Source organism: Cnephaeus nilssonii, assembly GCF_951640355.1.
Source record: "Cnephaeus nilssonii genome assembly, chromosome: 11".
Lineage (NCBI taxonomy): Eukaryota > Metazoa > Chordata > Mammalia > Chiroptera > Vespertilionidae > Cnephaeus > Cnephaeus nilssonii.
In genome coordinates this window covers 34202505-34218295 of record NC_137082.1, presented here as the reverse complement: position 1 = coordinate 34218295, position 15791 = coordinate 34202505, and the positions used below count along the sequence as shown (strand labels likewise).

The window sequence follows — 15791 nt, the reverse complement described above, 5'->3', positions numbered from 1 at the left end:
CCCACACAACTCTAGGCAGAGTGCCTTGCATACAGTAGGCGCTCATTAAAAGTTACTTGTTTTTTCAGGTTGGCAGGACAGTGTCAAAGAGAAAAATATATATATCTATGTAAACTTTTTTCAGAAGCAAACCATCAACACTTTTACAATCTTAAACTCAAATGATAAAGCTGTAATAAAGAACCAGCATAGCCGAAACCGGGTTGGCTCAGTGGATAGAGTGTCGGCCTGCGGACTGGAAGGTCCCAGGTTCGATTCCGGTCAAGGGCATGTACATTGGTTGCGGGCACGTCCCCCGGTGGGTGACGTGCAGGAGGCAGCTGATCGATGTTTCTAACTCTCTATCCCTCTCTCTTCCTCTCTGTAAAAAATAAATAAAATATATTAAAAAAAAAAAAAAAAAAGAACCAGCATAATTTAGCTCCTGATTCCATTGGGAAATTAATCCCCACATTCCCACAGCACTTCATTCAAACCTCTATGATAGGCATTATTGCACTGCACTATCATTATCTCTTCATTTCTGAATCACTCCAGGACCAGATTTGGGCCAGAAAGCAATTTGCTCTATGCAAAGAACTGAGGATTTCAACCAAGAAGGACCTGAATTTGAACTTGAGGATGTCATTCATTAGCTGTATGACCTTGGGTAAGTTACTTAGCTTCAATGCACCTCAGTTATGAGTTAATGCCACCTACTTGAGAAGGATGAGGTTTAAATGAAATTTTATGTACCTACATAAAATACTTGGCATGCAATCTAACTCAGAACATTAGGTCCAGGGCAGGGAGGGATCTTGTCTCATTCATCCTAACTTCAGTGCCAAAAACAAAGACCTGTCACCACCATCTCTCATCTGGATCAACTGCCACAGCGTTCAAATTAGTCTCAATCTATTCTTACAAGCAGCCACAGATAATTTTCTGAATCACAAATCAGATCAAGGGTCTCCCTGTTTAAAATACTTGAATGAACAAATAAATGACATGAATACTGTGTTGTGTGCAAAACACTATTATCAGGTACCAAAGGGCACATCCAAACAAAAAACATGGTCCCAGACTGAGCATTTGTAATCTATTTTGGTGACATTCATACATACATCAGGTATTGTGTGTGTCATGCTACCATAAAATGTAAGCAGCTGGTTAAGCCACGTGTGACTGCTGACCACACCCCAGCTCAGAAAACATTAGTGGCCTTTCATCATCATATAATTTTAAACTCTTCATTAGCAGTACATTAATACCGGGTCCTATGTGCTTGAAAACTCTGCAGCCACTAAATACGTGAGGTTAGGCACTCTGTGGATGTGCCATAAACATCTACTGACTTAACCAATTAACTGGCTTTTCCAGGCAGTCAAAACAGAGCCCAGTTCTTAGAGCTACAGCTCCCCTTCCTCCATAAGGATACCATTGCTTGGTCTCAATGGATGGACCCCATGACCACCCCACAAACTTCACCCTTAAATGCCTCCTCCAACCAAGTTTCGACTGCCATGAAGAAGCTTCCTCTTGCCTCACCCAGGTAGCTCTCCTCCTTCCCCAGTTCTTCTAGAAGGCTCCCAAACTCATTTTGATCCAATGCTAGCTATGAGCACCCTCTTACTTTCAAGGCACCATACCGAGTGCTATATAAAGAGGGAGGAGATACCACCAGAAAAAAAGTGATGTGACCCTGAATAAACACCTCACCTTTTGGATCAAAATGGCTCACCTGTCAAAGGTGAACAATATCTTCTGCAAAACATTGCAATGGGGATTAAATGAGGATCTAATTGAAAACATTCCAGTGAAAAGTACATCATGTCCTAGGCTTTCCTACGTACCAGAAACTGTGCTAGTCACTGACAAACCAGGAAAAAGGACACAATGGTATGAAACATGCTCTCTCTAGGTCCGGACCTCAGAGAGGCAGTGGAATATAGACGTTAAGAGCCTGGACTTGCGAGTCGCAGAAGTGGGTTTAGCCACTTGCTGGACAGCATAAAGCAAATCTCTCCTCCTCTAAGAATCTTAAGTCCATTCATTTATAAAATGAAGATGCTATCTCTTAGAGACAGAGTGATATATTAAATGACATAATGCCCCATCAAGCACTTTACACGATACCGGACACTTAGCAAGTGCCCAATTAGCAAATAATTATTATTATTACTACTCTTTGAGACACCCCATTAGAGGTGGATGCCAGGCGTGGTGTATCCTTCAATGGGCCTCAGGATCCTCATCCGCCAAATGGGGCAGAGGCCAAGCTCTGCCCTGTAGCGCCCTAGGGCAGCTGTGAAGCAGAAATTGGAAAAAACGCTGTTCATATATTGTCTTCCTAGTAGTTATATGAAATTATCTTGTCCATGTATGCATCTTCTACTTCCTGTCTGTCTCCCCACCACAATGTAGACTCCTGGAGAGGAGTTTCAGGCCTTTGCCCTCTGCTCCTGGTGTATAGCCAGAGCTTAGCACAGTGCCTAGTACCTTTTAGGCACTCAACAAATACCCAATTAAGAAAGGAAGGAGTCCATTGAGCTGGCTTGGTTTCTGTTATGCACTGCGTTACAGTTTTCTGTATTATCCTTTTCCCCATTTCACAGATGAGGAAACGGAAGCCCAGAGAGGTTAGAGCACCTGCCCAAGGTTACACAGCAGGGAATCGAACCCAGGTCTGAATCAAAACCCGAACTTTTAATCATCAGGCAACACCGCCTACTACAGTGGGGGTCCCCAGAGCTCCGGGCAGGCCTCACTTCAACAACACATACCCCCTAACCGAGTTGGCCACCCCGGAACCTCCCGCCACCTCGGGCCCGATTCCACACCTCGGGCCGGATTCCACACCTCCGCCACGACCCAGAAGCCCCCACGCGCCGTGGGGCAGCCCCGCTTCCGGTCCGAAACCCCGCCCCCTGGGCATAGAGAAGCGCGCGCCCCCCAGTCCGCGCGCGCCGGGTCAGGGCCCCGCCCTTCCCCCCAACCCGGCCGAACCGTACCGCCGCGAGGAGCGGCCCGAGCACCGTCCGCAGGACCCGCCGGCGTCTGCCCAGCCCAAGGCCCACACAGCCGCCCCCCCCCCCCCGGCTGCCGCCCCGTGCCCGCTGCCCCGTGCCCGCTAGCCGGCTCACCGGCTCGCGGCGGAACCACGTCCACTGCCGTGCCCGGCTTCGGTTCCGTCTTCGTCTCGTTCAAACCGTCCGACCCCGCCCGCCCGCGCGATGACCTCACACGCACCCCCCCGTTACGCATCGACGTAAAAGCTCGTCATCGTCCGCCGGCTCCTTTTATAGAGACTCAGCGCGCGCCCGGGGCGGAACCCAGTACCCTTGATCGACAGCTGAGGCACCCAAGGGGCGGGGCAAGACTGCCGAGTCTTCGCAGCCACGTGGTCTGCCACATCCAATGGTATCTCTCCTCGAGCGAAGTGTGACTCCGCCTGGAAGGCGGGATCCAGCTACAAACTCTCCGCCCCGGTAAGCCTCCCCTCCCACCCTCCAAAAAATTAGGTTTTACAATGAATTAATACAAAAATAGGTTATTAAGTAAAGATCCTTGATAGGAACTTTAAGGAAAAACTGTAAAAAGTCACCTCAGGGACACATTCTGTCACCCTGTTATCGACATGCATTTATTTTCTTGTTAATATAAAGCCATCTTGTTTGTTTACGCCTTTTTGTCTGCCTTTTCCTAAGTCCCATGGAAGCAGAAATCTTCTCAGTCCTGTTCCACCTGGGTCCCAGTGCCTGATACATAGGTTCTTAGAGACTTGTTGAAGGAATGAATTACACCCACTTGACAGAAGAGGAAACTGAGGCTCAGTGGGTCACTTGACTGGCTAGGCATCAGAGGCTGATCCAGGTTTCGAGCTAGTTTTCTGGTCTAGATATCATTTCTTTATGTATTCAACAAACATATACACTGAGTGGCCAGATTATTATGACCACCCCATCAGGACTTCGTTGGGCCACCTTTTGCCTTCAATACTGCAGCGATTCTTCTTGGCATTGACTCCACAGAGATGTTGAAAGGTGATGTGAGGAATCTGACACCATGCCTCATGAATAGCACTGTCTTCAGAAAAAAATCACTTCTACTGTCATGGTAAACAACCTGCTTCCCTATTTATAACGGTCTGGCCCTCTAGCAACTTCAGCGCGAAATTATAGCTAACTAGAGGCCCAGTGCATGATTGAATCATGCACGTCTAGGGTCCCCTACATGCTTTCGCTTTTCAAGGTGGAGCTGGGTGCCTGTCTGCTGGTGCACCAAGCCTTTCAGAAACCTCCGGCTAGCTTCTGAAAGGCCTGGTGTCAGAGCAGACAGTCACCCAGCTCCCCCACTTTTGATGGTCCGCGGCCGCTGATGGGGCCTACCCTGCTGTTGAGAGGCGCAGCTGGCCGGCAGGGACGTACAGCCCTGCCCTGTCTCCTCTGGTACATCTGCCACCGGCTGTTTCTGGTTGAGCTTCCGGATCATTAAACCACAGAGAGCTTCCAGAGGTGACGTCACAGCAGCACCCCCAGGACCACCTCGGCGAGCGGCGACGGCGTGGCCCCCTGGCGGGTGGGAGCGGGTCTGTTAAGGCCACGCTTCCTCTGACCAGGGGGCTCCGCGGCCTCCCAGCTGGTGTAAGGACAGCGGCATGTTCCGCAGGCCCGTCCCTGTGCCAGCAGCCAGCAGCCACCGGAGTCCGGGACGTTCCGGCCCCGTACCTGAGCAGTCGGTGCGTGAATTAACGCACCCGGTTCTCACCCGCCTGTCCCGGGGACGCTGGGTTTCTGTTCCGGCTCCTGTGGGCGCTGCCTGGAGCATCCGTGTTCCGGCTCCCGTGGGCGCTGCCTGGAGCGGCCTTGTGCACGCTTTCGTGACGCACGTTTGCAGTTCTGTTCCGAGGGTTGACTTCCTGGCTCTTGGGGCGACTAACTTCGTGGACTGGCCGACGCTGGCTCAGCGGGTCTGTTAAGGCCATGCTTCCTCTGACCAGGGGGCTCCGCGGCCTCCCAGCTGGTGTGAGGATAGCGGCATGTTCTGCAGGCCCGTCCCTGTGCCAGCAGCCAGCACCCTGCCATTGAGAGGCACCGCTGGGTGTCCGCGGCAGGCCCCCTCAGCGGCCGTGGATCTGGCCATTGAGAGGCGCAGGGGGCGGGAGTCCCGCCCCCTGCGTCTCTCATCAGCAGGGTAGCGCCTGTCAGTGGCAGCGGATCCGTGCCTCTCAATGGCCGGATAGGCCACCCCGAGTCCCGCCCCCAGCCTCCCGCCACCCAATCGTGGGCGTAGCGGAGTGATGGTAATTTACATGGTACGCTATTATTAGATAGGATGTGCCTACAACGTCAGGTGGTCATAATAATCTGGCCAGTCGGGTCCTAGGGATTTGATGGTGAGCAAAAACTAGACAACCTGTGAGCTCTTCAAGTTTCCAGTCTGGCAGGGGAAGCGCAAATCATAACTAATGACACAAATCACTGTTTAGTTACAAAGCAGACTCAGTGTTATGCAGGAGCAGTGTGTGGCAAGGGTGATGGCACATCACTGCATGGAATAGGCTCCTGGAGACCCCTTCCGGGCCAGGGTCTCACCCAATTAGTTGCAGATTCCTGGAAAGATGTTCAGGGCAGCATGTGAGGTGGGGAGCTGTGGCGGGAGCTGTTTACCAATCAGTCTGGAGGCATTTAAATATGAGTACTGCTGGTTATCTGGTATGTAGTACTCCAAGAGTACATCACAAGGAGACCTAACTTCACCTGAGTAGTATAGGAAGGCTTTTCTCAGAGATGATCTTTGCCCTAAAAGATTAGGCGTAACCTGGCAAAAACATTAGGTTAGGAAAGAGCAAGCAAGAGGATATAGCAAGAGCCCTGTACCCAAGTGATTACGGCAATATTAGTAACATTAGCATTATAGTGAATTGATAGGAAGCATGGATAATCGAGTAAAGATATTCAAATGCATTTAGGAGTATCGTTAGTCAATCACTCATGCTTCATGTCAAAATGTATTACCCTTGCCTGGCCAACATGGCTCAGTGGTTGAGCGTCAACCTATGAATCAAGAAGTCACAGTTCAATTCCCAGTCAGGACATTTGCCCAGGTTGTGGGCTCGATTCCCAAGTGGAGCATTCAGGAGGCAGCCAATCAATGATTCTCTCTCATCATTGAAATTTCTATCTCTCTTTCCCTCTCCCTCTCTGAAATCAGTTTTTAAAAAATGTTTAAAAAGAAAAGTGTCCTCATTTTATACATGAGGACATTAAGTTTCCAACAGGCTAAGTGAATGTCATAAGTAGCAAAGCCAGCAGGTCCGGGTTCAAATCCTGACTCTGCTAGGAATTAGAATTAAATGAGATTTATAAAGTTCTTGACACTCCTAGCACACTAGTATGTGCTCAATAAATGTTAGTGATTTCTGAGTCCCTTTTGATTAATGTCAATATTCAATTAATGTCCGTTATTGTCAGCATTACCTGAAGGCCATTTTGGCTGGAGGACAGAACATTAGTGTGGTGGATGAAATCAGTGGAGAAAGCCAAGTCAAGAAGAGCATTGAGTGCTAGACCAGGAGTTTGGTCCTGGTTCTGCAAACACAGCGCATGACAGGAGGTTTCTGAGCAAGGGCCTCTGAAATCAAACTCATCTACCCTCCCAGGAGACAGCTCCCAGAGAGGTGAGACAGGGGCATGTGATAGGCTCACAGTACATTCTTGTCCCTGAGAGGGAGCTAGCCAAGGTCATCTGGGTCAGATTAAGCCTTGACTACAAAGAGCCAAAGACTAAAAAGAAAAAAAAAAAAGAATTTCCATCCAGAAGGAGAAATAGCTTTAGAGACTGTAATAGGCATCTTTAAGCAACTGTTTTAATATGTAATCTCATTATCACAGAAACAAATTGTGAGTCTCCTCTCCAAAAACAAACAGAAAACTAAAATTCAAGGCCTGAGTTTTCCAAATGTATTACAAGTTTATTGAACTCAAAAATGGTGTTAGGAGGTCTCAGCTGCTTTGAGGACCTCTAGTTCATAAAGAACACAACTACAAAAATAAATTATAACGCAGAGAGCTTTGTGCTGAGATAGATTCTTCCATCTATCCACAGAGAAGAACTCAGATTAGGGAATGGCTCGTAATCCTACTTTGGAATGGGGGCAAAGAAGGCTTCCTGGGAGAGGTTAGAACCAGAGGACTAGTCAGGCAAAGGGGAGAGGGCTGTTCCAGCCAGAGAACAGCATGTGCAAACACTCAGAGTAAGCAGTTACTAATTCTAGTAATGCCAACCTCTGCTTTGTTTCTGCAATTGTGGTAGGCAGTTAGACAGACATGAGCAGAGCAAGGATGATGGGCCAAGTACAGAAGGTCATCAGGGTGCAAAGTCCTGGGTGCTCAGCAAAGGACAAATGTAAGGTGGGACCTTGCCCCCACGGTGACCTTTCCTCCCCTAGCATATCACTGGTCATGTGGTTTGGACCCCTAACCTTTGCTCCCTAGAGACAGCACCTAGGCCTTTGTTGTATTTTAGTTCCAAGCCCAGAAGAGCGACAAAACCAGACCAGTGACCCCACGGCTGACCTCAGGGGACCAGCTTCATTGAATAATGATCCCCTGCCCTGGTGCCCACCAATCAATCAGTGGAGACCTAGGCCCTGAAAGGACACACCTAGAAAGCTGCTGAATATTCTGTTAAGATTTTCCCCTGGGACTGCCCCTAAGATCACCCTGAAGGAGGACCCAGCACCTTTCCCTCACCCCACCCCCAGGTGTGATACCATTACCTTCCCAAGCTCCAGGGGCCCTTCCTTTACCTCTATAACTTGTTTCCTAAGCCCAGTTCTTCTAGGAATCACTTTTTCTACCTCTGTGACTTACCAAATAAATGTTCTCTTATAGTTGGACTCTTGGCTCTGAATTCTTTCCTAGCCAGAATTCAAGTACCAAGGTTGCTGAACCCATGTCTGGTCTGACCCCACCGTTTAACACCTGGTTCCCCCTGCCTTTAACACAATGCTGAGAGCTTCAGATGAACCTCAGGTCAGAGAGCACAGGTAGGTTATAAGGCCTGAAGCACCAGGACTTGTATGTACACTGTTCTGTTTGTATATTTCACAATTAATTAAAAGTTTTAAGAGTAAAAAAATAACCAAGTGCAATGTATGATTCTGGAATAGATACTAGTCAAAATATGTTTACTTATTTATATTTCTTTTTTCTTCTTCTATAAAGGCATTATTGGAGCAATTGGCAAAATGTAAATAAGGTCTGTAGACTAGATAAAGAAGTGAATGAATATTCATTACCTGATTGTGATAAATGTACTGTGGTTATGTAAGACAATGTTCTGGTCTTTAGGAAATACACAGTGAAGGATTTAAGGGTAAAGAGACCTCATGTCTGCAACTTACTCTCAAATAGTTCAGAAAAAAAAATAATAGAGAGGATGACAAACCAAATGTGTCAAAATGTTAACACTTGAAGAATTTGGGTGAAGGGTATTTTTCTGATGAAACCTATATAATTTTATTAACCAATGTCACCCTAATAAATTCAATAAAATTTTTTAAAAATAAATTTAAGAAATCAATGAAGTTAAACAGAAGGTAGAAAGGATGGAGGGGAGGTGGGAAGGTAAGCTGGAAGAAAGTAGGGAAGGAAGAAAGGGAAATAGGCAAATTGCATCACATGCTGCAAAGGTTAGCAAGTAATTTCAAACTCCAGCAAAACAAAAAATAAAACTACACATACAATAAATAAATAAGTAAATAAATAAGTAGATGCAAGTAAGACCAAGGAGAAATAGTAATAGATGTTGGCTTCACAAAACAGATTCCACCTCACAACTCCTTTTCCACTAGCTGGGTGGCTTGGGTTTATTATGGGAGTCCTCAGTCTCAATTCTCTTACCTATAATCATGGTGATCACAGCCTCACTCCCGGGTTGCTAGGAGGGTTCTCTAGCATAGCAATAAAGCAGTGCCGTTTGCTCAGCACTCTTCTATGTGCTTCACATATGCTGAATCATTTGATTCACACATCAGCCTTAAGAGGTTGATATCATTTATCACTGTTTTACAGTTGGATAAACTGAGGCAGAGAGGCTATGAAAACACCTAAGGTCATAACTCAGGAGGGGATAAAGCTAGAATGGGCACCCAGCCTGGCTGCAGAGAGGAATCAAGAACCAACCCAGGCCGGGAACAGAGGATCATTCAAGAAGTAGCAGTTGGCAAGAAAACCTTAGGAACTGAGGTCCAGTGGCAGGCCCTGTTTGTTTGGTGCTATCCAGAGGCCAGTCCCTATACCCCCAAGAAAGATCCTGTCCACCCCATATACTCTCCCTAACAAGGAGCAAGGGAACCCTGTGGGGTGTTGTGATGGACACAACTTCAATACCAGACGCTGCTGTTGCTACAGCCCAGCTCCTCTGCAACATCTGGGGGATCATTACCCTGTCCTTTTGTTTAACTTTTATTATCTATACTAATAATAGAGGAATATGCAAATTGTCCAGGACGCCGTTACATAACGACCATTCAGCAGGCTGCGTCCCCGCCCCCTGCTCAGGCAGCTGCGAGGCCCAGGGTAGGTAGGATAGGATACAATAGGAGGGGATAAGAAAGGAGAGGGAGAGGAAGGCAGGCCTGCATGCAGACAGGCCGAGAGGAGAAACAAATACAGAAAGAGAACAAGAAAAAGACACAGGAATGGAAAAGGGAAGAAAATGCAGGGCTGCACACGGGAGGGGGTGGCGACCGCGGGGGTGGGAGCAGCTGTGCCTGGCGAGGGGCAGGGCCCAGGCAGTGTGGAGCGGAGCCCCGCCCAGACGTGGGAGGAGGGCAGTGGCCCCCTGCGCAGGCCGTTGGGACGGACGGTCCAAGGCCTTCCAGGCGGAGGTGCTCCTGCTCTATGGCAGCAGTGCCCGGGCGGCACCGGCCTCGGCCACCCTCGCAGCTTAGCTGGGGCGGAGTTGGACACTAAGGAGGGTTCCACGTTCGTCCCTGAGGGCTGGACCCCAAAGACACTGGCCAGGATTAGGTTGGTGGCGCGTTAATTGTACTTTGTTGACTAGAAGTTGGGGCATCCCAGGCAGGGAATGGGAGGAGGGTGGTGGTGGGGAGGTCAGGGAAGGGGGGACTGCGAAGGCCTGGCTGGGGCTGGGCCCTGGGCTGGGGGTTAATGCCCCCCAAATGGAAGCTTTAATATCAAAGTGTGCTCAGGCGGGGCTAGAAGCAGGTCCCAGAGAGGAAAGGGGAAGGTTTAAAAGAAAAACCAGTGAACATGGCGGGGGGCGGAGGGAGTAATAATAGGGAAGGAGGGAGGGAGGCAGGGTTCAGGCTCACAAGGGGAAAGGTGAATGGGGGGGAGGGGAGGAGTAAGAAGGAGACAGACACCAGACACGGGGAATGAAGGGAGAGAAGGGAGGAGGGAGGGAGGGAGGGAGGAAGAGGGGCCATGGGAGGTTCAAAGGGAGGGAGGGAAAGAAAGCAGGAAAGAGGATGCTAAAATGGGGTGAGGCCAGGAAAATAGTTAAATAAAAAGAAGAAACAGCATGTGAGTGTGAGGGGAGTTAGTAAGAAAATTAAGTACAGGGTGATTTTTTAAAAATGTAGTCAGACATCCCCTGAGGACTCCCGGACTGTGAAAGGGTGCAGGCTTGGCGGAGGCCCTCCCCCCTGCCCAAATTTCGTGCCCCGGGCCTCTAGTTAATACATAATAAATAATGTTAGTAAATATTGCGTGTTACCATCACTTCCGGCACCCAGTCATTCACACTGTGTTAATGGCTTGCCATATTACAATACCATCCAATGCATGTGAGGGCTTGCTCATGCCAGGCACCAGGCAAAGCACTTTACCCAGATCATGCCCAAGAACGCTCACAGTAGCCCTAGGAAGTAGATAGGCTTTATGATCCCCACCTTTTAGAGATAAAAAGAAAACCAAACAAAAAGTCCAAGCGTCACCTGCCCAAAGTGATCCTGGAAACATGCCAGACCCTGGAAGATTGCTTCATCAAAGGCCCTCAAGTGCGGAACATTCATCCCCTTGCCACTGAGCCTGCGATCACTTGTTACCAACTCTCGCCATCTTGAGAAAACTCATAAAGAACTGCCCCCCTGCCCTAACCGGTTTGGCTCAGTGGATAGAGCGTCGGCCTGCGGACTCAAGGGTCCCAGGTTCGATTCCAGAAAAGGGCATGTACTTTGGTTACGGGCACATCCCCAGTAGGGTGTGTGCAGGAGGCAGCTGATCGATGTTTCTCTCTCATTGATGTTTCTAACTCTCTGTCCCTCTCCCTTCCTCTCTGTAAAAAAATCAATAAAATATATTAAAAAAAAAAAAAAAAGAACTGCCCCCATAGAACAGGCCTCCCCTAGTCTGCCCCACAAGCAGGCTAGCACCAAGGCCCCTCACCTGGAAGGCTCGTCCATCTCCTCTCTTGGAGTTTCGAGGTCGGGGCTGTTTATTTTGCTTCATCCTGTCCTGGCATTTGATGCAGCACTGTACACAAGATGGCTTAACAGGGCACCTAAGGTCCCTGGGGTCTCAGTACCTCAGAGAGGAGTGCCAACCAGCTCACTAATTGCCAACTGTCTCACCATAGCAACTCACACCTGGGCTGTTTCAAGCCCAGCAGCATTTAAAAACATATTTGGTTTCCCATTCTCCACTCCAAATCTGAGCCATATCATTTAGGAACTCAATCTGAAGGCACACAACTACAATCATGGGAGGTGGCTAGGGTTATAATCTATCTTACATGTGAAGTAACAGAGGCTCAGAGTTACCAAGTCTAAGTAATGCTCAACAAATACACTACACAGGCATCACCCATTTACACACCTTTCTCCCTTAAGTCTTTGTAGACTCCTTTTCCCTGACTAGGCGAGAGGTAGTGATATTACCGAAAGGGGGCCTGGCCCTTAGAGGGTCTGCCTAGGGCTGGCCGGTGGTGTGTGGGTTCTTGAATTCATGCAGGAAATAATTTCACAACAAAAGTCTAAGTGATTTTTAAAAAATAATATATTTGTATTGATTTGAGAGTAAGGGAGAGGGAGATAGAAACATCAATGATGAGAACCATTGATCGGCTGCCATCCCCCACTGGGGATCGAGCCTGCAACCTGGGAATGTGCCCTGGACCGGAATAGAACCCGGGTGGGACCCTTCAGTCCACAGGCCGATGCTCTATCCACTGAACCAAACCAGGTAGAGGAAGTCTTGGTGATTTTGAGGGTACACTTATTAAAGGTGGGGACAGTGAAACAAGGAAGGCTTAGCATAGAACAGGAGAGCCTAAGCTGGGCTGCTTTGGTTCTCTAAGTTACAGGGGAGAAATGAGCTGAGGCGTGGCTGCTTTAGCTCACCGCGAAGTCAGAGGAAAGGGGGCTTTGGAGACTGGTTTAGGGGGTTAGCCGCTGCCCATTACTCCCCTGGTTGAGTCTCCTGGGGTCCCTTAGAGTTTAGAAGATGCCTGCCTGAGGGGTGAGAGGAAGGCACAGGCTCACCTGGGACCTTCATTTTGAGGGTTTTTAAAGGCTGGGAGTTTTGGGGAGGTCTTAAGGGAGCTTAGCGTCTATGCTAAGCTCTTTCATATTCCCAATAGAATATTCATGTCTTATGCTGATATGCTAAAATGAAATTTATTCCCTTAACTTCATCTGTCCTTGGCTGTGGTTGGCACAAATGGCAGATTGTTATTTCTGTTATCTCTGAGTACTGTGATTTAAGGTATTGGGGAGAAGTGTATAAACCATTTACTTTCAAAATTTACATTTAAAAAAATTTATTTATGGATAGTGTCAGTCTGCGGACTAAAGGGTCCCAGGTTCAATTCCAGCCAAGGGCACATGCCTAAATTACAGGCTCGATCTTCCCCAGTAGTGGGTGTGCAGGAGGCAGCCAATCGATGATTCTCACATCATTGATGTTTCTATCTCTTTCTCTCTGAAATCAATAAAAATATTCTTTAAAAAGCTTCCAAAAAACTTATTTTTAGGGGGAGAAACATCCATTTTGTTCCTCCACTTATCCATTTATTGGTTGATTCTTATGTGTCCTCACGAGGAATTGAACCCACAACCTTAGTGTATCAGTACAATTCTCAAACCAACTAAACCCATCTGGCCAGGGATTAAGCCATTGTGTTCTTGGTTTAAGGAAGATAGGATTTACGAGATGGATGCAAACTGGTCATTGAACCGTTTCCCTGTTCCACTTGCCAAGGAATTTTTCTAGCTTCTTACTATCCTACCTCAGTGAGACACTGGGATTATGGCATACTCTGGTCTTGGGACACCAGGCTAAGTGGTTGAAGACAGAACTACTGAAGGGAGTTGCAATGTTAAATTTAGAAGAGCAACAGGCACACACTCCTCCCAAAAAGCTAAAGCCATGGGCAGCTATTTTAGAATCATGGGGCCATCCCAACCAGTCCTTTCCCTGGGCCAAGTCCCCCCATGAATGTGGCTGAACTGCAACACGGGAACAGTGGAAAGAGGTGCTAGAGTAGCATAAAGAACTGGGAGACAACAAGCCTTTAAGATTCCAGTCACTTATGTTTGAAGCCAAGATTTAGAAACCCATTTACTAGCCCAGTGTGATCTCTGACCCAGAGGCATGGAATTCTGTCTCCACTATACACATTCAATGCATCGCAAACAAGGTGGGGTCCAGAAATCTCTTGAATAAGCCTGTCGGGGACTACACTGGAGCTTGGAGACCAGGGCCCTAGAGCTGGCCTGCTTAGTCACCAAGGTATTCACTGTGCTTCGGATGACTGACCTACTTCAGCAGCCCACCATCCCCACCCATCTGACCTGCAGAAGAACACAAAGGACACCAGACCGTTATAGAGAAATACTGATTTTAATCCAACATAAGGTAAACAATAGGCACCCTTTATCTTTCAGCCTAAAAATTAACAAAAAACTGTTGAAACAAGGCACAATTTACCCCCATTTTTGTTATGTGACTCCAGTCACACACAAAAAATTTCTATGAAAATTGTAAAACAAAAATAGAAGTCTGAGTTTTAAAAAAATGTATTAAAAAAAACGCCCACAAAACCTGTCAATATTATTCCTTATTCTACAAAATAGCACCAGTAAGAAGAGTAAAAGGTGTTAAAAACCATTACGACAGCATTTCTGAAATGCAGCTTGTTCACCTCATGTTATCCCTACAAAAGAATTATCATGGAATAAAAAAGGACTTTAAAAATCTCTGGAAGGAGGGTCACGCTTTTAATCAGTTTCCCCCTGCAATCTCTTAGATGCGAGGAATGTGCTTCTGCCCCTGGCTATCACTGCTTCTGCGTTTTGAGAAAGACTGAGGAGCTAGGGTCATACTTCCAATCTGGGGGACTTGTATCTGTGATGTCAGGAGGGTGCATCTGTGTGTGTGTGTGGGGGGGGGGGGGGGGAGTCCTTACCCAAGCATCCTCTTTCACTCCTCACATGGGGAAGAGATAGTGAGAGGCCATACCTACCTACATAATATGACCCAGCCCACTCCTTCCTTCCTGAACTGCCTAAAGGGTTCTTATTGCAGTCACTGGGAAGGATTTAGCTAAGGGAGACCCTTCCTTCCCTTGAGTCTAGAGGGGAAAATAGCCCTGAAATTATCACCAGTGTGAACAATAACTCTCAATGGGCCCCAACAGTGCATCCCAGCCCTTTATACTAAGGTGAGGGGAACATGCTGGGTAAAATTCAATAATGGCAGACATCATTTCCAAATCTGCCCTAGAAAAAAGCATCCTGGTCCCTTAAAATGTCCCTCAGCTACAACATGTCTACCACTGTACACTCCTGGAAACAAGCTGCTGCAGACGCTTAAAAAATAAAGTATTGCAGTCACTGTCTCGGTTAACTTTTCAGCCTTAACCTGAGTATGGGAGAGCAGTCAGCACTGTGGTTTTGGTATATTAGCTATTGTTTCTGAGCGGTAAACCCAGGAGGAGGGGAAAAAAAGCAATCTTTACTAACTACTTCAAGTTTCAAAGTTTTAGAAGATAATATGAGCACCGTGTTTGGCCATTCCAAGAGGGCCAAGTTGAATTGTGCGCAAGGAGGTGGCACCTGGGCACCCTCTGCCAGGAGGGTGTCAGGTGGCTGTGGCCCCACACAGTTGAGCTAAGAAAGGACAGAGCCTGGGATGTACCTCCGGGGTCCCAGCTCTGTCCCACACACCCCAGTGCCCCAGAGTGGCTGGGGGACTATTCACAGGCAAAGTAGTCCTTCAGGGGGGCGAAGAGGTGTCGGATGACAGGCACACTCCAGGACCTCCCGAGCAGCTTCTGGCGGGCAACACGGCCCATGTTGGACACATCCGTGTAGTGTACAGGAAAGCCGAAGATCCTGGGGGCACCAGAGTAAAAAGACAGGAGTCACAACTGCCACCTGCAGCTACTTAGTGCCCCTGGGAGATCCTCACCATGGCCAAGATGGCACCAGGCGCCACTCTCTCTGCCCTTTGTCCGGGCCCACTCTATGAGCCCTCTTATTTTAGAAAGACACTATTTTATTATTTTTACTTTTTCATTTTTATTGGAAATTAAAATTTTTGGAAAAGAATATACGTTATGCCCCCTTTACTCATTTGCACATGAGCATCTCTTGACCCCCAGAGGTCAGGAGCAGGCTTCTTTCAGAACACAAATGTTAAGTCATGAGGGCATGGCCCCTCCAGGAGGGTACCTGCTATGTGCATCCCAGCATTTCCCCATGGTAGATAACAACCAAATAAACCAAAAGCCTCCCTTATGGGATTTTATCAGGCCTGGCAAGGAGGACCTTATTCTTATCC

General features: G+C 47.9%; 2 protein-coding genes across 6 annotated transcripts in view; both read right to left on the bottom strand.

Moving 5' to 3' along the window:
* Nucleotides 1-3244, bottom strand: part of MAPRE1 (microtubule associated protein RP/EB family member 1) — a 29070-nt gene extending 25826 nt beyond the window's left edge. Inside the window, exon 1 of the mRNA XM_079784329.1 lies at nucleotides 3123-3244. The gene's annotated coding sequence lies outside the window, so the exon portion shown is untranslated. The remainder of the gene's footprint in view (nucleotides 1-3122) is intronic.
* Nucleotides 3245-13760: 10516 nt separating this feature from the next.
* DNMT3B (DNA methyltransferase 3 beta) overlaps nucleotides 13761-15791 on the bottom strand; it is a 37804-nt gene continuing 35773 nt past the window's right edge. For all 5 annotated transcript variants that reach the window (XM_079784156.1, XM_079784155.1, XM_079784158.1 and 2 more), the window contains one exon: nucleotides 13761-15343. In XM_079784156.1, the coding sequence (XP_079640282.1) occupies nucleotides 15202-15343 (142 nt within the window). In that variant the 3' untranslated portion in view covers nucleotides 13761-15201. The remainder of the gene's footprint in view (nucleotides 15344-15791) is intronic.